At 45.3% G+C, this 18,785-nt stretch overlaps 1 protein-coding gene across 1 annotated transcript; it reads left to right on the top strand.

Annotated features, from left to right (window-relative positions):
• The first annotated feature begins 485 nt into the window (after nucleotides 1–485).
• Nucleotides 486–18,424, top strand: LOC115120119 (metal transporter CNNM3-like). Its single transcript, XM_065017331.1, has 13 exons — nucleotides 486–1,285; nucleotides 2,625–2,819; nucleotides 2,991–3,130; nucleotides 3,490–3,666; nucleotides 3,821–3,978; nucleotides 4,173–4,316; nucleotides 5,606–5,764; nucleotides 8,164–8,333; nucleotides 13,773–13,869; nucleotides 14,808–14,938; nucleotides 15,024–15,153; nucleotides 15,429–15,497; nucleotides 16,277–18,424. Exons 1-12 carry the CDS (start codon nucleotides 545–547, stop codon nucleotides 15,476–15,478), a joined length of 2,292 nt encoding a protein of 763 aa, XP_064873403.1. The 5' UTR covers nucleotides 486–544; the 3' UTR covers nucleotides 15,479–15,497; nucleotides 16,277–18,424.
• The last annotated feature ends 361 nt before the right edge of the window (nucleotides 18,425–18,785 follow it).

The raw sequence follows: 18,785 nt of genomic DNA, 5'->3' as shown, positions 1-18,785 counted from the left end.
GCTTTAACAACATGCAGTTACATCATCTTTAGGCTGCCTAACTGGTCTCTGTTATGCCTCAAGGAATATTGATGAAGCCCCTTTAAGTTTTGGTCAGTGCTATCTGGGATCCTTGGGACATCCGTACCCTAAACATTACCTAACCATTTTAAATGTAAACTTCAATGGGAGTGGGTAGGGACGTCCCAAGGATCCCGGATAGCAAGGACCTTTTACATTTGGCTGGAAGCTGACTTGTTAAGACTCCCAAACAAATATGGGCGTGGTACAATCCACTTTTTTGATTGGGTGTCATCAGCCATAAAGACTCATTGGTTAATTTTCGAGAAGGCGTTTTAAAAAGAAAAGAGGAATTTACGTCCATTGCGGCTCCAAACGAGAGCAGTGGACGTAACGAAGCTCATTCACTTTCTCCCCAAAATGGCGTCGAAAGGGAACCAGTTTCTTTCTGAGCGCTGTGTGGCTCGTAGAACCTCCGTGGGCGGGCAGCGACACTGGCAGGCAGTCACATGATTCGCGCAAAGCCCAGCTGCCCAATTCCAATATGGTGGCCAGCTTGGCAGACCTACGGTTCTTGTTGATGATATTATTGCTCTGCTGGAGGATCAGGGACGGCGCCTGCACCCAGCAAGCCCCGTGGGTTCTGGGGCTGCGACTGGAGGACACAGAAGGCCAGGTGTATATGAAGGAGCGGATCATCTCTGCGCCGCAAGGGGCCAGTTTCAAGCTTCGGCTGTTCGGTTGGGATCTAAATGGGACCTGGCCGTGGGTGGCGTTCGCTGGAACAAGACAGGAGGAGACCGGGGTGGTGGAGGATGCAGCTGACCCGTGCGAGCAAGAGACCCGCCGTGTCTCCGCCGCCTTCCAGGTCACCGGGGAGTTCACAGCGGACGAGGAGTACAGCGGGTTGATAACGGTACAGACGCGGGACAAAAGCAGCATCTTTCCCGCTGCATCCTCCACGGGAGGAGGGGATGATGCCAACCCTACCTACCACCACCACCACCACCTGTGCGTGCTGAAGAACGGAAGCTGGGTTTCGGTGGGACCGGACAGGTTGCAGATCAACAACGACGCAGGTCTCCCGGCAGACTACATCCCTCCGTGGGGTATGGCGGTGCTGATCGTGCTGCTGATCCTGGTGTGCGGGGTACTGAGGAGTGTGAACCTCAGCGTGTTGTGGCTGGACCCCCTGGAGCTCTACGTTTTCCACAGCTGCGGCTCCGAGGAGGACAAACGGGCCGCCAAGCGCCTCGAGCCAATCCGGAGACGAGGCAACTGCCTGGTGGGTCACTACAACTTCAACAACTACTACAATTTACACAAGGATTAGACCTGGGGTCAGAGACGTGATGTCCATGGAGGATACAGGGGCACATACCTCTTCAGATTTGTCCTGATTATATAAAAAAAAAAATATATATATTCTTCTCTGTAATACTTCTAGCCTTTTAGCAAGTTGGCGTTAGCTAGCCCACATACATTTCCGATCTACCAAACCTCATAACTAGCTACCAAGTAGCAATTTTAGGCTATCAATCAAATTAGAGTAGCTAGATCTATTTTAGCTGTCAAGGTTGGTAGACTGAATAAATGTGCTGAATAAAACTCACATTCCTTTCAACCTTTTACCAATATTTGAGCATATTTGTCCTTTTTTGAAGAAACAAAATATGCTAACTCGAGGTATGCTTAGATATGCAGAAAAAACATGTTTAAAAAAAAAAAATTGAATTAATAATAATGATTATGGCTCTAGATTGCAGAACAAATGTGTTTCAGATGTTTGAAAAAATGCCAAATTCTCAAATTTACGGACAGGGGGGCAGAGCCTCAATACTTTGACCCCTCAGATTTTTAGGTTGCATGACGCCTATGCCTGGGGTCCCAATGTATACCCCTCCTGGATGCTATGCTACTGGGTGTGCAGGCTTTTGTTCCATCCCAGCACTAACACACTTGTTACAAATAATCAGCTTGTGTCTGGACCTTAATTTGTTGAAATAGGTATGTTATCAGGGTTAGGTAGGTTACTTTTTAAATATAATCCATTACTGGTTACCTGTCCAACATTGTAATCAGTAATGTAACTTGTTTATTACCCAAACTCAGTCATGTAATCTGATTACTTTGTAACTTTGGATTACATTTCCTTTAAGAGGCATTAGAAGAAGACAAAAGGGATCCATCAACCGCATTTGATGTGTCATCATAGTAGTCTCTGATTTGGGGTTAGACTCGCTCAGATGGCACAAACTTAAACATGCAGCTTTTTTTTCAATGCTGAATTTAATGTCATTGCGAAAACATTTAGGTATCATGATGTATTTTTTTCACAAACATCCTTTCTGAATTTAAAAGTAATCTGAGAAGAAATCATCTAGTTTTTCAAAAGTATCTCATCTGATTCCAATATTTTAACTGGAAACGCAACTAATTAAATTTTCTATGTAATCAGTTACTCCCCAACCCTGTGTTAGTGCTAGGTTGGAATAAAAGCATGCACATCCAAGACTAGAGACCCCTGGCCTAACGTCTTAAATCAAATCAAATAATATTGATGTATGACATCACTCTGAAATCCACACTATATAACTTCACACCATCCACACTCTCGGTTCTAGGTGTGTTCTCTGCTGTTCCTGTGCGCTCTGGGCCACTCGGTTCTCGGTGTGCTACTCTACAGGGTCCTGGGTTCCATAGCGCCCGCCGTCTTCACCAGCGGGTTCCTCATCTTCCTGGTGTCAGAGCTTGTTCCCCACATAGTGTGTTCCGGCTACGGCTTCCAGCTAGCCCCAGGCTTCACCTGGCTGGCACAGGTCTGTATGGAACCTAACAGAAGGAAAGGGTCATGTTCATTAGGCACCAACCGAGAGATAACAGACTCAAACAGGGAGGGAATACCTGGACCGGTGGCTCCTAGCAACCTCCTATACATTTGTTTCTTAACAAGAAGGTAGGATTGAACAGGTTACATCTTCCTCTGCCAGGTGTGTATGGTGCTGACGTGCCCACTGTCGTGCCCGCTGGGCCTGGTGCTGGACCTGGTGTTGAGACGTGACATCAGCACCTGCGGTGTGAGGGAGAGGGCTATGGAGATGATCCGCACCAACGTCAATGATCCCTACAGGTACCTGACACACATCGGTATGACCATGTGTGTTATTTCCATGGTTGCCATACACTGCTCTATCACTGATCAATAGGACAACGGTGTCTATGGGGATTCCCATACTGCAATAAACTAAATCTATATCTAGCCCCTGTACCCCACCTGGTCACGAGGACCAACAGGGGCAGGCTTTTGTTCCAGCCCAACATTAACACACCTGATCAGGTTTGCGAGGGCTGAAGAGCTTGCAGGACTGGAGGTGACTGCCCTCTGTCTAGGGTTTAGAGGCTATGAGTTGATATGGGATTGTAAAGTTCTTTGACACAGAGTTCATGTTATAATCCATCATTATCGTTTGTCATCATTGTGATTTGCAGTGAGTTTGTGAAGGAGGAGTTTAGCCGTGGTGCACTGCGCAGGAAGACCGTGGAGGACATCCTGACTCCACTGAACGACTGTTTCATGCTGCCGTCCACCGCTGTGCTGGACTTCTCCACCATGTCAGAGATCATGCAGAGTGGATACACACGAGTCCCCATCTATGAAGAGGAGAAGTGGGTGGATGGGTCATACAAAAACACACACACACACACACACATACAGGGACATACACTTAAAGAAACATACACACACATCCTGTCTACAAAGAAGACAGGTGGGACATTCAAGCACACACACACTAACAGGTATCTAATGTAATTTACCCAGGTCCAACATCGTGGAGATCTTGTTCGTGAAGGACCTGGCTCTGGTCGATCCTGACGACTGTACTCCCATGACGACCATCACCAAGTTCTACAATCACCCACTGCACTTTGTCTTCAATGACACTAAACTGGACGCCATGCTGGAGGAGTTCAAGAAAGGTGTGTGTGTGTGTGTATGTGGTGATCGTTTTAGAAATATAGCCACAATATCAAGTCAATTTCTTTACCGTCACTCCTACCCTCCTTGTGGACTAATGTGGAAAAAGTTGTGGTCGGCTTGCGATATGACCACTAAGGTACCCAGCTCTCCTCAACTTTGACCTTTACCCCCTTTCACCCCCCTCTCTCTCCAGGAAACTCTGCCCTGGCCATCGTTCAGAAGGTGAACAACGAGGGGGAGGGGGATCCCTTCTACGAGGTGCTGGGATTGGTCACCTTGGAGGATGTCATCGAGGAGATCATCAAATCAGAGATCCTGGATGAGTCAGACGGCTACAGTAAGAGAGAGAGCGCGAGAAACCGTGTGTGTGTGTGAGCGTGCGCATACACGTAGAAATGGCCTTGTTTTTGAAAGAAAAGCAACATTTTTTTGTCCATTAAAATAACATCAAATTGATCAGAAATACAGTGTAGACCATGTTAATGTTGTAAATGACTATTATAGCTGGAAACGGCTGATTTTAATGGAATATCTACATTTATCAGCAACCATCACTCCTGTGTTCCAATGGCATGTTGTGTTAGTTAATCCACGTTTATCATTTTAAAAGGCTAATTGATCATTAGAAAACCATTACGTTAGCACAGCTGAAAACTGTTGTTCTGATTTAAAGAAGCAATAAAACTGGCCTTTAGACTAGTTAAATATCTGGAGCATCAGCATTTGTGGGTTTGATTACAGGCTCAAAATGGCCAGAAACAATTAACTTTATTCTGAAACATGTCAGTCTATTCTTGTTCTGAGAAATGAAGGATATTCCATGCGAGAAATTGCCAGGAAACTGAAGATCTCGTACAACGCTGTGTACTACTCCCTTCACAGAACAGCGCAAACTGTCTCTAATCAGAATAGAAAGGAGTGGGAGGCCCCGGTGCAGAACTGAGCAAGAGAACAAGTATATTAGAGTGTCTAGTTTGAGAAACAGACGCCTCACAAGTCCTCAACTGGCAGCTTCATTAAATGGTACCCGTAAAACACCCGTCTCAACGTCAACATTGAAGAGGCGACTCCTGGATTCTGGCCTTCTAGGGCAAAGAAAAAGACATATCTCAGACTGGCCAATAAAAAGAAAATATTAAGATCACAGACACTGGACAGAGGAACTCCCGAAGTCAACTCTTCACTGTTGACGTTGAGACTGGTGTTTTGCGGGTACTATTTAATGAAGCTGCCAGTTGAGGACTTGTGAGGCACCTGTTTCTCAAACTAGACACTCTCTAATGTACTTGTCCTCTTGCTCAGTTGTACACCGGGGCCTACACAGCTTTGTAAGTGACCCCAAACCTTTGAACGGTAGTGTGTGTCTGTCTGTCTCTCTTTGTCTGTCTGTCTGCAATGTCTACACTAAATGGTTGGGAAAGAGGATGGAATGTGTATTTTGTAAGGAAATATTGATGGTTAAACATCACTTCTCCTTCTCTCCGGCATTGTCTTTCCTAATCTCATCCTCTTTCATCTCTTCTAACCCCTGTCCCCCAACCCCTCTCCCTGCCCCCTAACACCTCTCCCTGCCCCCTAACACCTCTCCCTGTCCCCTAACCTCTACCCTCTCCGCCCTATCTGTAGTGGACATGAAGGTGAAGCGTCCCATGGCCCCTCTGGAGATTCCTCTGGAACCTCGCAGTGTCCACCAAGAGTTCTCTCTGTTCAAACTCCCAGAGGGAGAACCCAAGATCCGCACCTCACCTCAGCTACTGCTGGCCACACACCGCTTCCTCTCCAGAGGTGAGGGTGCGCACGCGTGTGCGTAACGCACGGAGACATACAATGATCTCGTGAGTTGTGTTGTTGCGGTACCTGTCTCATTCAGTCAGTGGTTTACCAGGACTAGAGGTCGACCGATCAATGGGCATGGCCGATTTAATTAGGGACGATTTCAAGTTTTCATAACAATCGGTAATCGGCATTTTTGGGCGCCGATTACATTGCATTCCACGAGGAAACTGCGTGGCAGGCTGACCACCTGTTACACGAGTGCAGCAAGGAGCCAAGGTAAGTTGCTAGCTAGCATTAAACTTATCTTATAAAAAACAATCAATCTTCACATAAGAAGATTACACATAACTACACATGGTTGATGATATTACTAGTTTATCTAGCTTGTCCTGCGTTGCATATAATCATTGCGGTGCCTGTTAATTAATCATGGAATCACGGCCTACTTCGCCAAACGGTGGATGATTTAACAAAAGTGCATTCGCGAAAAAAGCACAATCGTTGCACGAATGTACCTAACCATAAACATCAATGCCTTTCTTGAAATCAATACACGGAAGTAAAACATTTTTTAACCTGCCTATTTAGTTCAAATAAATTAATGTTAGCAGGCAATATTAACTAGGGAAATTGTATCGGGGTACACGCAGAGTCAGGGTATATGCAACAGTTTGGGCCGCCTGGCTCGTTGCGAACTAATTGACCAGAATTTTACGTAATTATGACATAACATTGAAGGTTGTACAATGTAACAGGAATATTTAGACTTAGGGTTGCCACCCGTTTGATTAATTACGGAACGGTTCTGTATTTCACTGAAAGAATAAATGTTTTGTTTTCGAAATTATAGTTTCCGGATTTGACCATATTAATGACCTACGGCTTGTATTTGTGTGTTTATTATATTATAATTAAGTCTATGATTTGATAGAGCAGTCTGACTGAGCGGTGGTAGGCAGCAGCAGGCTCGTAAGCGTTCATTCAAATTTTACTGCTTTTGCTAGCAGCTCTTAGCAATGCTTGATTCACACGCTGTTTATGACTTCAAGCCTATCAACTCCTGAGATTAGGCTGGCAATGCTAAAGTGCCTATTAGAACATCCAATAGTCAAAGGTAAATGAAAAACAAATGGTATAAAAGGAAATAGTTTTTAGGAATATTGAACCACCAGCTTTCATATGTTCTCATGTTCTGAGCAAGGAACTTAAACGTTAGCTTTTTTTTTTACATGGCACATATTGCACTTTTACTTTCTCCAACACTGTGTTTTTGCATTATTTAAACCAAATTGAACATGTTTCAAATCAAATGTTATTTGTCACATACACATGGTTAGATGTTAATGCGAGTGTAGCGAAATGCTTGTGCTTCTTGTTCTGACAATACAGTAATAACCAACGAGTAATCTAACCTAACAATTCCATAACTACTACCTTATACACACAAGTGTAAAGGGATAAAGAATATGTACATAAAGATATATGAATGAGTGATGGTACAGAACGGCATAGGCAAGATGCAGTAGATGGTATCGAGTACAGTATATACATATGAGATGTGTAATATAGGGTATGTAAACAAAGTGGCATAGTTTAAAGTGGCTAGTGATACATGTATTACATAAAGATGCATTAGATGATATAGAGTACAGTATATACATATATTTCATTATTTATTTGAGACTAAATAGATTTTTATGTATGTATTATATTAAGTTAAAATAAGTGTTCATTCAGTATTGTTGTAATTGTCATTATTACAAATTTATATAAAAAGATAGGCCGATTAATTGGTATCTTCTTTTTTGGTCCTCCAATAATCGATATTGGTATCGGCGTTGAAAAATCATAATCGGTCGATCTCTAACCAGGACAGTAACACTTTATCACCACTAGTAATGATTACATCACTAGTAATGGTTACATCACTGTAACAGCAGTTAATGGAAACACACTCGAAGTCGTCACAGTGGAAAATATGCAGGAATGGATATTCAACCTAGATCGTTAATCTGTCTGCATTATAGGACTACACTCTGGATGTGGGTGGGTGTTACTTGACCTTTCTCTGTCCTCTCCAGCTTCTTGACATAGATTGACCTTTAGCCGCTGAGGTTTGGACTGAAAATAGAACAGAATGTATACTACGCTAGAATAGTGTAAATAATTACAATAGAAAAGACGTAACGTTTGTTTGACAAACTAGTATGCTTTTGATCGGTGATGAAACCATAGGCCAGGGTTCGCCAACCCTGCTCCTGGATAGTTGCAGGCTTTTGCCCCAGCCCTACACAAATGTATTGGATAACTAAAGCTCCACAGACCTGTGTGTTAGACAGGATGCTTGAACAAAGCAATGATAATCAGTGTGTGTTCTGAAAAGGTGCTGTGTGTATCTCTCCTTGCAGAGGTAGAGCACTTCAGTCCAGCCCGCGTGTCAGAAAAGGTGTTGTTCCACCTGCTCCGTCACCCCAGTGTCAACCAGGAAGTTCACTTTGACCCCTCCAACCGCCTGAGCCCCGACCACTACCTCTACACACGCAACCACCCCGTAGACTACTTCATATTGCTACTACAGGTCAGTGTGTGTGATCACTACCTCTACACACGCAACCACCCCGTAGACTACTTCATACTGCTACTACAGGTCAGTGTGTGTGACCACTACCTCTACACACGCAACCACCCCGTAGACTACTTCATATTGCTACTACAGGTCAGTGTGTGTGTGTGTGTGTGTGACCACTACCTCTACACACGCAACCACCCCGTAGACTACTTCATACTGCTACTACAGGTCAGTGTGTGTGTGTGTGACCACTACCTCTACACACGCAACCACCCCATAGACTACTTCATACTGCTACTACAGGTCAGTGTGTGTGTGACCACTACCTCTGTGTGTGTCAGTGTGTGTGACCACTACCTCTACACACGCAACCACCCCGTAGACTACTTCATACTGCTACTACAGGTCAGTGTGTGTGTGTGACCACTACCTCTACACACACAACCACCCCGTAGACTACTTCATACTGCTACTACAGGTCAGTGTGTGTGTGTGACCACTACCTCTACACACACAACCACCCCGTAGACTACTTCATATTGCTACTACAGGTCAGTGTGTGTGACCACTACCTCTACACACACAACCACCCGTGATTGCTACTACAGGTCAGTGTGTGTGACCACTACCTCTACACACGCAACCACCCCGTAGACTACTTCATATTGCTACTACAGGTCAGTGTGTGTGTGTGTGTGACCACTACCTCTACACACGCAACCACCCCGTAGACTACTTCATACTGCTACTACAGGTCAGTGTGTGTGTGTGTGACCACTACCTCTACACACGCAACCACCCCATAGACTACTTCATACTGCTACTACAGGTCAGAGTGTGTGTGTGACCACTACCTCTACACACACAACCACCCCGTAGACTACTTCATATTGCTACTACAGGTCAGTGTGTGTGACCACTACCTCTACACACGCAACCACCCCGTAGACTACTTCATACTGCTACTACAGGTCAGTGTGTGTGTGTGACCACTACCTCTACACACACAACCACCCCGTAGACTACTTCATACTGCTACTACAGGTCAGTGTGTGTGTGTGTGACCACTACCTCTACACACACAACCCACTACTTCATATTGCTACTACAGGTCAGTGTGTGTGACCACTACCTGCTACAACCAGGACTACTTCATTGCTACTACAGGTCAGTGTGTGTGACCACTACCTCTACACACGCAACCACCCCGTAGACTACTTCATACTGCTACTACAGGTCAGTGTGTGTGTGTGTGTGTGTGTGTGTGTGTGTGTGTGTGACCACTACCTCTACACACACAACCACCCCGTAGACTACTTCATACTGCTACTACAGGTCAGTGTGTGTGTGTGACCACTACCTCTACACACAACCACCCCGTAGAGACTACTTCATACTGCTACTACAGGTCAGTGTGTGTGTGTGACCACTACCTCTACACACGCAACCACCCCGTAGACTACTTCATACTGCTACTACAGGTCAGTGTGTGTGTGACCACTACCTCTACACACGCAACCACCCCGTAGACTACTTCATACTGCTACTACAGGTGTGTGTGTGTGTGTGTGTGTGTGTGTGACCACTACCTCTACACACACAACCACCCCGTAGACTACTTCATACTGCTACTACAGGTCAGTGTGTGTGTGTGACCACTACCTCTACACACACAACCACCCCGTAGACTACTTCATACTGCTACTACAGGTCAGTGTGTGTGTGTGACCACTACCTCTACACACACAACCACCCCGTAGACTACTTCATACTGCTACTACAGGTCAGACTACTTCATACTGCTACTACAGGTCAGTGTGTGTGTGTGTGTGACTACTTCATACTGCTACTACAGGTCAGTGTGTGTGTGTGTGACCACTACCTCTACACACGCAACCACCCCGTAGACTACTTCATACTGCTACTACAGGTCAGTGTGTGTGTGTGACAACTCACACACAACCACCCCGTAGACTACTTCATACTGCTACTACAGGTCAGTGTGTGTGTGTGACCACTACCTCTACACACACAACCACCCGTAGACTACTTCATACTGCTACTACAGGTCAGTGTGTGTGTGACCACTACCTCTGTGTGCTACTACAGGTCAGTGTGTGTGTGTGACCACTACCTCTACACACGCAACCACCCCGTAGACTACTTCATACTGCTACTACAGGTCAGTGTGTGTGTGTGTGTGTGACCACTACCTCTACACACACAACCACCCCGTAGACTACTTCATACTGCTACTACAGGTCAGTGTGTGTGTGTGACCACTACCTCTACACACGCAACCACCCCGTAGACTACTTCATACTGCTACTACAGGTCAGTGTGTGTGTGTGACCACTACCTCTACACACACAACCACCCCGTAGACTACTTCATACTGCTACTACAGGTCAGTGTGTGTGTGTGACCACTACCTCTACACACACAACCACCCCGTAGACTACTTCATACTGCTACTACAGGTCAGTGTGTGTGTGTGACCACTACCTCTACACACACAACCACCCCGTAGACTACTTCATATTGCTACTACAGGTCAGTGTGTGTGTGACCACTACCTCTACACACACAACCACCCCGTAGACTACTTCATACTGCTATACAGGTCTGACCACTACTACAGGAACTACTTCACTGCTACTACAGGTGTGTGTGTGTGTGACCACTACCTCTACACACACAACCACCCCGTAGACTACTTCATACTGCTACTACAGGTCAGTGTGTGTGTGTGTGACCACTACCTCTACACACGCAACCACCCCGTAGACTACTTCATATTGCTACTACAGGTCAGTGTGTGTGTGACCACTACCTCTACACACGCAACCACCCCGTAGACTACTTCATACTGCTACTACAGGTCAGTGTGTGTGTGTGTGACCACTACCTCTACACACGCAACCACCCCATAGACTACTTCATACTGCTACTACAGGTCAGTGTGTGTGTGTGACCACTACCTCTACACACACAACCACCCCGTAGACTACTTCATACTGCTACTACAGGTCAGTGTGTGTGAACTACTTCCTTCTGCTACACAGGTGTGTGTGTGTGTGACCACTACCTCACACACAACCACCCCGTGTGTGACAGGTCACTACCTCTACACACACAACCACCCCGTAGACTACTTCATACTGCTACTACAGGTCAGTGTGTGTGTGTACTGCTACCACTGTGTGTGTGTGACCACTACCTCTACACACACAACCACCCGTAGACTACTTCATACTGCTACTACAGGTCAGTGTGTGTGTGACCACTACCTCTACACACACAACCACCCCGTAGACTACTTCATACTGCTACTACAGGTCAGTGTGTGTGTGTGTGACCACTACCTCTACACACACAACCACCCCGTAGACTACTTCATACTGCTACTACAGGTCAGTGTGTGTGTGTGTGTGACCACTACCTCTACACACACAACCACCCCGTAGACTACTTCATACTGCTACTACAGGTCAGTGTGTGTGTGACCACTACCTCTACACACACAACCACCCCGTAGACTACTTCATACTGCTACTACAGGTCAGTGTGTGTGTGTGACCACTACCTCTGTGTGTGACCACTGCTACTACAGGTCTGACCACTACCTCACAACACAACCCCGTAGACTACTTCATACTGCTACTAGGTCAGGTCAGTGTGTGTGTGTGTGTACACACACAACCACCCCGTAGACTACTTCATACTGCTACTACAGGTCAGTGTGTGTGACCACTACCTCACACACAACCACCCCGTAGACTACTTCATACTGCTACTACAGGTCAGTGTGTGTGTGTGACCACTACCTCTACACACACAACCACCCCGTAGACTACTTCATACTGCTACTACAGGTCAGTGTGTGTGTGTGACCACTACCTCTACACACACAACCACCCCGTAGACTACTTCATACTGCTACTACAGGTCAGTGTGTGTGTGTGACCACTACCTCTACACACGCAACCACCCCGTAGACTACTTCATACTGCTACTACAGGTCTGTGTGTGTGTGTGTGTGTGTGTGTGTGTGTGTGTGTGTGTGTGTGTGTGTGTGTGTGTGTGTGTGTGTGTGTGACCACTACCTCTACACACGCAACCACCCCGTAGACTACTTCATACTGCTACTACAGGTGTGTGTGTGTGTGTGACCACTACCTCTACACACACAACCACCCCGTAGACTACTTCATACTGCTACTACAGGTCAGTGTGTGTGTGTGTGTGACCACTACCTCTACACACACAACCACCCCGTAGACTACTACTGCTACTACAGGTCAGTGTGTGTGTGTGACCACTACCTCTACACACAACCACCCCGTAGACTACTTCATACTGCTACTACAGGTCAGTGTGTGTGTGTGACCACTACCTCTACACACACAACCACCCCGTAGACTACTTCATACTGCTACTGTGTGTGTGTGTGACCACTACCTCTACACACACAACCACCCCGTAGACTACTTCATACTGCTACTACAGGTCAGTGTGTGTGTGTGACCACTACCTCTACACACACAACCACCCCGTAGACTACTTCATACTGCTACTACAGGTCAGTGTGTGTGTGTGACCACTACCTCTACACACACAACCACCCCGTGACTACTTCATATTGCTACTACAGGTCAGTGTGTGTGTGTGACCAACCTCTACACACACAACCACCCCGTAGACTACTTCATACTGCTACTACAGGTCAGTGTGTGTGTGTGACCACTACCTCTACACACACAACCACCCCGTAGACTACTTCATACTGCTACTACAGGTCAGTGTGTGTGTGTGACCACTACCTCTACACACACAACCACCCCGTAGACTACTTCATACTGCTACTACAGGTCAGTGTGTGTGTGTGACCACTACCTCTACACACGCAACCACCCCGTAGACTACTTCATACTGCTACTACAGGTCTGTCTGTGTGTGTGTGTGACCACTACCTCTACACACACAACCACCCCGTAGACTACTTCATATTGCTACTACAGGTCAGTGTGTGTGTGACCACTACCTCTACACACACAACCACCCCGTAGACTACTTCATACTGCTACTACAGGTCAGTGTGTGTGTGTGACCACTACCTCTACACACGCAACCACCCCGTAGACTACTTCATACTGCTACTACAGGTCAGTGTGTGAGTGTGTGTGTGACCACTACCTCTACACACACAACCACCCCGTAGACTACTTCATACTGCTACTACAGGTCAGTGTGTGTGTGTGACCACTACCTCTACACACACAACCACCCCGTAGACTACTTCATATTGCTACTACAGGTCAGTGTGTGTGTGTGACCACTACCTCTACACACGCAACCACCCCGTAGACTACTTCATACTGCTACTACAGGTCAGAGTGTGTGTTGGCACATGCACATGTTTTACAGTACTTGACTATGTCCCTGTAGGGGCGTGTGGAGGTTGAAATCGGTAAAGAGGGCTTGAAGTTTGAAAACGGAGCGTTCACATACTACGGTGTGTCTGCACTCACAGCGCCATCCTCAGGTAAGACACAGAACTGCAGCACGCACATGCTTCGACACCTCACTCGTACCATTACCTGGGTCATGCTCATTGGGGCTGTCAATGGAAGATGTTATAAAATGTTTCACAACGTTTCGGTCTGTTTTCCTCTGCTTAGTGCCTATTGAATACATCCCTGTAGATTATCAGTCCACATCGACTAGCTAGAGCTGATAGGACAGGAGTCAGCAAAATTGGCCCGTAAGTAATTCTTTTATCAAATAGTTTTTTGTAAAATTCAGCAAGAAATAAGTTTGTTCCCAGTGTTCCCACGATTAAAACAAGACTATATTTCCAAAAGTATGTGGACGGGTTAGGCCCCTTAGTTCCAGTGAAGGGAAGTCTTAATGCTACAGCATACAATGACATTCTAGATGATTCTGTGCTTCCAACTTTGTGGCAACAGTTTGGGGAAGGCCATTTCCTGTTTCAACATGACAATTCCCCCGTGCACAAAACGAGGTCCATACAGAAATGTTTTATTGAGATCTGTGTGAAAGAACTTGACTGGCCTGCACAGAACCCTGACCTCAACTTCATCCAACACCTTTGGGATGAATTGGAACGGCGACTGCGAGCCGTCAGCTCCAACAAAAATGTTCCTGTGGCTGAATGTAGTTACCTGCCCCTGTTCTAGGATGAGTTCCAGACTACTAGCCTCATTTACATTTACTCTGTTGTAATTATTTGATTACATAATGTAAAGTTAGTGTCATAATTAGTTGATGCTGCATTTGAAGGCAGCACAGTTTGACAGGGAAGCACAAAATGAGCTGACACTGGAGTTCTGTCTCTTGAGTTCCCTGTGAAATTCAGTGCAACACCATCGTGGCATAAATGTACTGGCGGTGGCACAACATTTAGCTGACTGCAGCATGTGTGTGTGTGTGCGTGTTTGATTCACCTGTGTGTGTGTCCAGTGCACCAGTCTCCAGTTTCGACCCAGCGTCGTCCTCCCAGGGATCCATTTGAGATGGGAGACGCCACCAGCCCGTCCAGCTACTGTCCTGACTACACCGTCCACGCCCTCACTGATCTGCAGCTCATACGGGTCTGTGTGGTCTGTGTGTGTGTGTGTGTGTGTGTGTTTGTCTTTCTCCGTGTGTGTCAGACTAACAGTACAGTCCCTCTGCCAGGTGACTCGGATGCAGTACCTGAATGCTTTGATGGCGTCACGTGTTGGCCAGAGCCCAGAATCTCCTGAGATCAAGATCCTGCCTAACAGTCAGACCAAGCTGCTCAACGAGAGGAACACTGTCACACAAGGTAGGAGTACACACTGTACACACTGTATACACACATCCTTATACTAACACCATGGGCTAGAATGAAGAGAAACTGAAGATGAGAGTATAATAACAATTGTTACTTCTCTCCATAATGTATAAGCTGTACTCCCTTTAGGTGAACTAAGACTTCTCTTCTCTCTTTTTTCTCTTGTTTTTCTTCCCTTTCTCCTCCTCTGTCTCCTCCTTTCCCTGACTCCTCCTCCTCCCGTCTCCTCCTATCCCCTGTCGTCTCCTCTCCTCCGGCCACTCCAGAGTTCCCTGTAAACTTTTCCTTTTTTGACACCATTGAGAACTACTGTTAGTGTTTTCTGTGTGCATGAGGTAAACAAAACGCAGTCTCCTCAGTGGCATGACGACTACAACACACACACACACACACTAAAAGGACACCAAGGCATTGAGAGAATTTAATTTTCAGTCAGTCACAAAGCACCTGAGAGTCGTTTAGGGCTTTATTCAGACATGTGAACTGAAATCTTCTATTGACCTCACTGGATGGTTTATGTGAAAGTTAAGCGTGCAGATTTCAAGTCTGAATATGGCCTTTAGAAAGGTTAGTCTCTTTGCCAGATCCTACACAGACACTGGGATAAAGCTTTGTATGGAATGTACCCAGTTAGAGGGGTTCTTTTAGACTGTTTCTTCTCTAAATACTTAGTGCCATTTATTTGTATCTTACAGATAGTGAGATGCAATCAGGTCAGGTTGTGTGTGTGTGTCTGTGTGTGTCTGTGTGTGTGTTTGAAAAGCTTATGTTTGTTTCCTTGTTCTATCTCGTTGCGTCTTTCTGTCCTTTTCTGGCTGCCCCATCTCATCCCTCTACTGGGTACGTATGCTGATTTTCTCCATCCCCTTCTGTGTGTACAGGACACCCACAGGAGGTAAAGACTGCATGTCTGTTGACAAAAAGAAACAAGCACCAAAATGTGTCCATTCCATTGAATGTCAATGTCAAAGAGCATATTGTGATGTCACAGGGTGGCATTGTGATGTCATAGTGGGCTGCATTATAACCTACTAATCGGTGGCATTATGGCATTGTGTGATGTCATCTCCCCACTCACGGCCTCCCCCTCTCTCTCATTGGCTGGGTTCCACAGGTGGCAGTAAATCCCAGGAAAGTTCAACGGAAGAGGAGGCTCATGGGTAATGAAGTTCTCTCTGTCAGAACTATGTGTTACTCAGACAACCAACAAGGAGGCTTTTTAAAAATATATATTTTTATCAGTGAATCTCTTATCTCTGGAATGCAGTAATTGGACCTGGCTGGAGTGAGCATCAGTGTGAGTGGTGTGTGTGGCTACTGTGTGTGGCTACTGCACTATCCTCGTTTTCCTCATTCATTGTACGTTTCGATTCATGCCAATCGTGTGTATGTGTGTGTGCACCTCTCCTCCCTGTTGTAAATTAGCCTCCTTTGCCTAAAAGTTACATTGCCTGTTCCTTCATTATTAGCCTATCTGTGTGCCAAAGCAACTCGCGTCAACCCCCTGTGTGTGTTGTCACAACCCGTCCATCCAAGCATTAGACACAGGTTGCTCAAAAAAAGCCCATTTTCACAGAAATGTGTACACTGCTTTTGGTGATTTGCTTTAGTTGTTTGATTATACGTCCATATTTTATTTGATACACTCCCACATATTTGTCTATCTAGACCTAATGGAAGGCCTGTATACAGTATATCAGGAGACCTACGGAATGATTGGAACTGTTTTCTCTAGTTAAAGGGCTACATCACCCAACAGTAAAGAAACAAATATGTATTTGAAAATGTTCATACTATCCCTTTAAGAGAGCTGATGCAACGCTTGTGTCCATTCCTTTGCACAGTCACTGTTTAGCTCAGGTCTGAGCTGTGATGGGAGTGGTAGGTGTGCGTGTGCGTGCCCTCTCCCATTTGACCTCTCTTACGGCGTGCCAACTCTGACCCAGTCTGCTTTCATGCATTCCTTTTGTTTGGCCAAGTTCGCCATAGAGACAATCACAATCCCCTTTATTCACTCAGTATATTTACCCAGACACCATACAGAATAGATAAAACAGACACAAGTCCACATAGACACCATACAGAATAGACAATGTGTTTGTGTCTGTCACATCTAAAGCACCTTGTTGATTTTCTCATCCTTGATAGCCGAGTAGGTTGAGTTCCATTAACATTCCACACACACACAGAAGGTGTGTGTGTGTGTGTCTTTCAGGAAACTCAATTTCCCATGTTGCAGTGTAACTACCCATGTGTGCAGGGAATACATATGTTACCCACTGTCCTGTGGAGACGGGAAACGCCTAGATAAAGGCCTGGTCCAGAAGCAACCCCTTGGTCCTTCCCCTATAACACCTTCCCCTGGCCCCTAGTTGTCTACCCTTTGCTTCTAGGCCCTAGCCCTTAGTGTAAACAGATCTGATGAAAAGGTTATTGCAGCACCCATCTGGTTCCTTCAGATCTGCTAACATATGGGTTTGGAATGGAGATTGGAGTCTTTGGCGTGGACCAGAGACTCTACCAGGGTTATATTCATTAGTGCACACTGTAGCAAAATGTTTTGAAACGGAAAACAAAAATAAATTGGACATGTATTGTCCTTATTGGACAAGTCTAGGTAGTCCCTCCCTGTTTCAGTACGGTTTCTTCCGTTTGGTGCTTAATGAATATGACCCATGTTTCCCAGCAACCATGATAGGGGTTGGCTATTTTGGTGGCCATCTTGGTTACCTCAGTCGTTCTCCACCCCATAAAGCGTTTTTTTTAGTTGATCTAATTACAGACATATACTAATTAATGACATGTGCTAAGACAAGGGATTAACTATGTGATTCAAAGTAAATATTTTCCATCTGTTTTAACAATATTGTACTGTTGGTTATGTTTCAAGTCCATTTATATTGTATTAAAAGACCATGTATATTGTAAAAAAGGTCATCATTACTTATGCTACTTATATTGTTTGGGAGAAATGTTGGGTTTTTTGATGGGGGTAAAAAACTGTATATTAATATATATGCTTATCTAGAGAGAATATGAATCAAGGATGCAGATTTAAACTCGTAGTTTTCAGGTACAGATGTAGAATACTGTTACCATGATGATGAGAACCGGACCAGCGCTAGTTTCTCTCCAGGAATTTTTTGTATAGATTTTTTTCCCAATTCTTCTCTGGAAGCTGAGAGTTGTGTGTGCAGAGAACATTGCATTGAACTATTTCAATATCTGCTGTTTGTTAGTAAATAAACCCAGTCCTTGTATACATCTGTCTTTTTTCTGTTTGTTTTTGTTTATCCTGATTTGTTACTTTTAGTTACAATGCAGCTTTACTCCCTCATTTCAGGATTAGATGGTTGTCTGTTCACACTGCTCGTGCCAAATGCTACGCCAGAAAGAAAGTGTTTGGTTTAGTTGCACATTGCAACCTTCTCCAGACTACATCCAATGAAATGGCTCCTTTCTCCCATGTGAAATGGTCCTCTTCCATTATAGAAATGAATGGTAAATGTATTGTCATTTTGGAGCCACTTTTATTGTAAATATCTACATGAATGTAGAACACTGAATAAATCATGAATAATGATGAGTGAGAAAGTTAGATACACAAATATACCCCCTCCCCC

This window comes from Oncorhynchus nerka, linkage group LG4, assembly GCF_034236695.1.
Source record: "Oncorhynchus nerka isolate Pitt River linkage group LG4, Oner_Uvic_2.0, whole genome shotgun sequence".
NCBI classification, from domain to species: domain Eukaryota; kingdom Metazoa; phylum Chordata; class Actinopteri; order Salmoniformes; family Salmonidae; genus Oncorhynchus; species Oncorhynchus nerka.
Note: the sequence above shows the minus strand (reverse complement) of the source record. Positions and strands in the feature narration are given on the sequence as shown.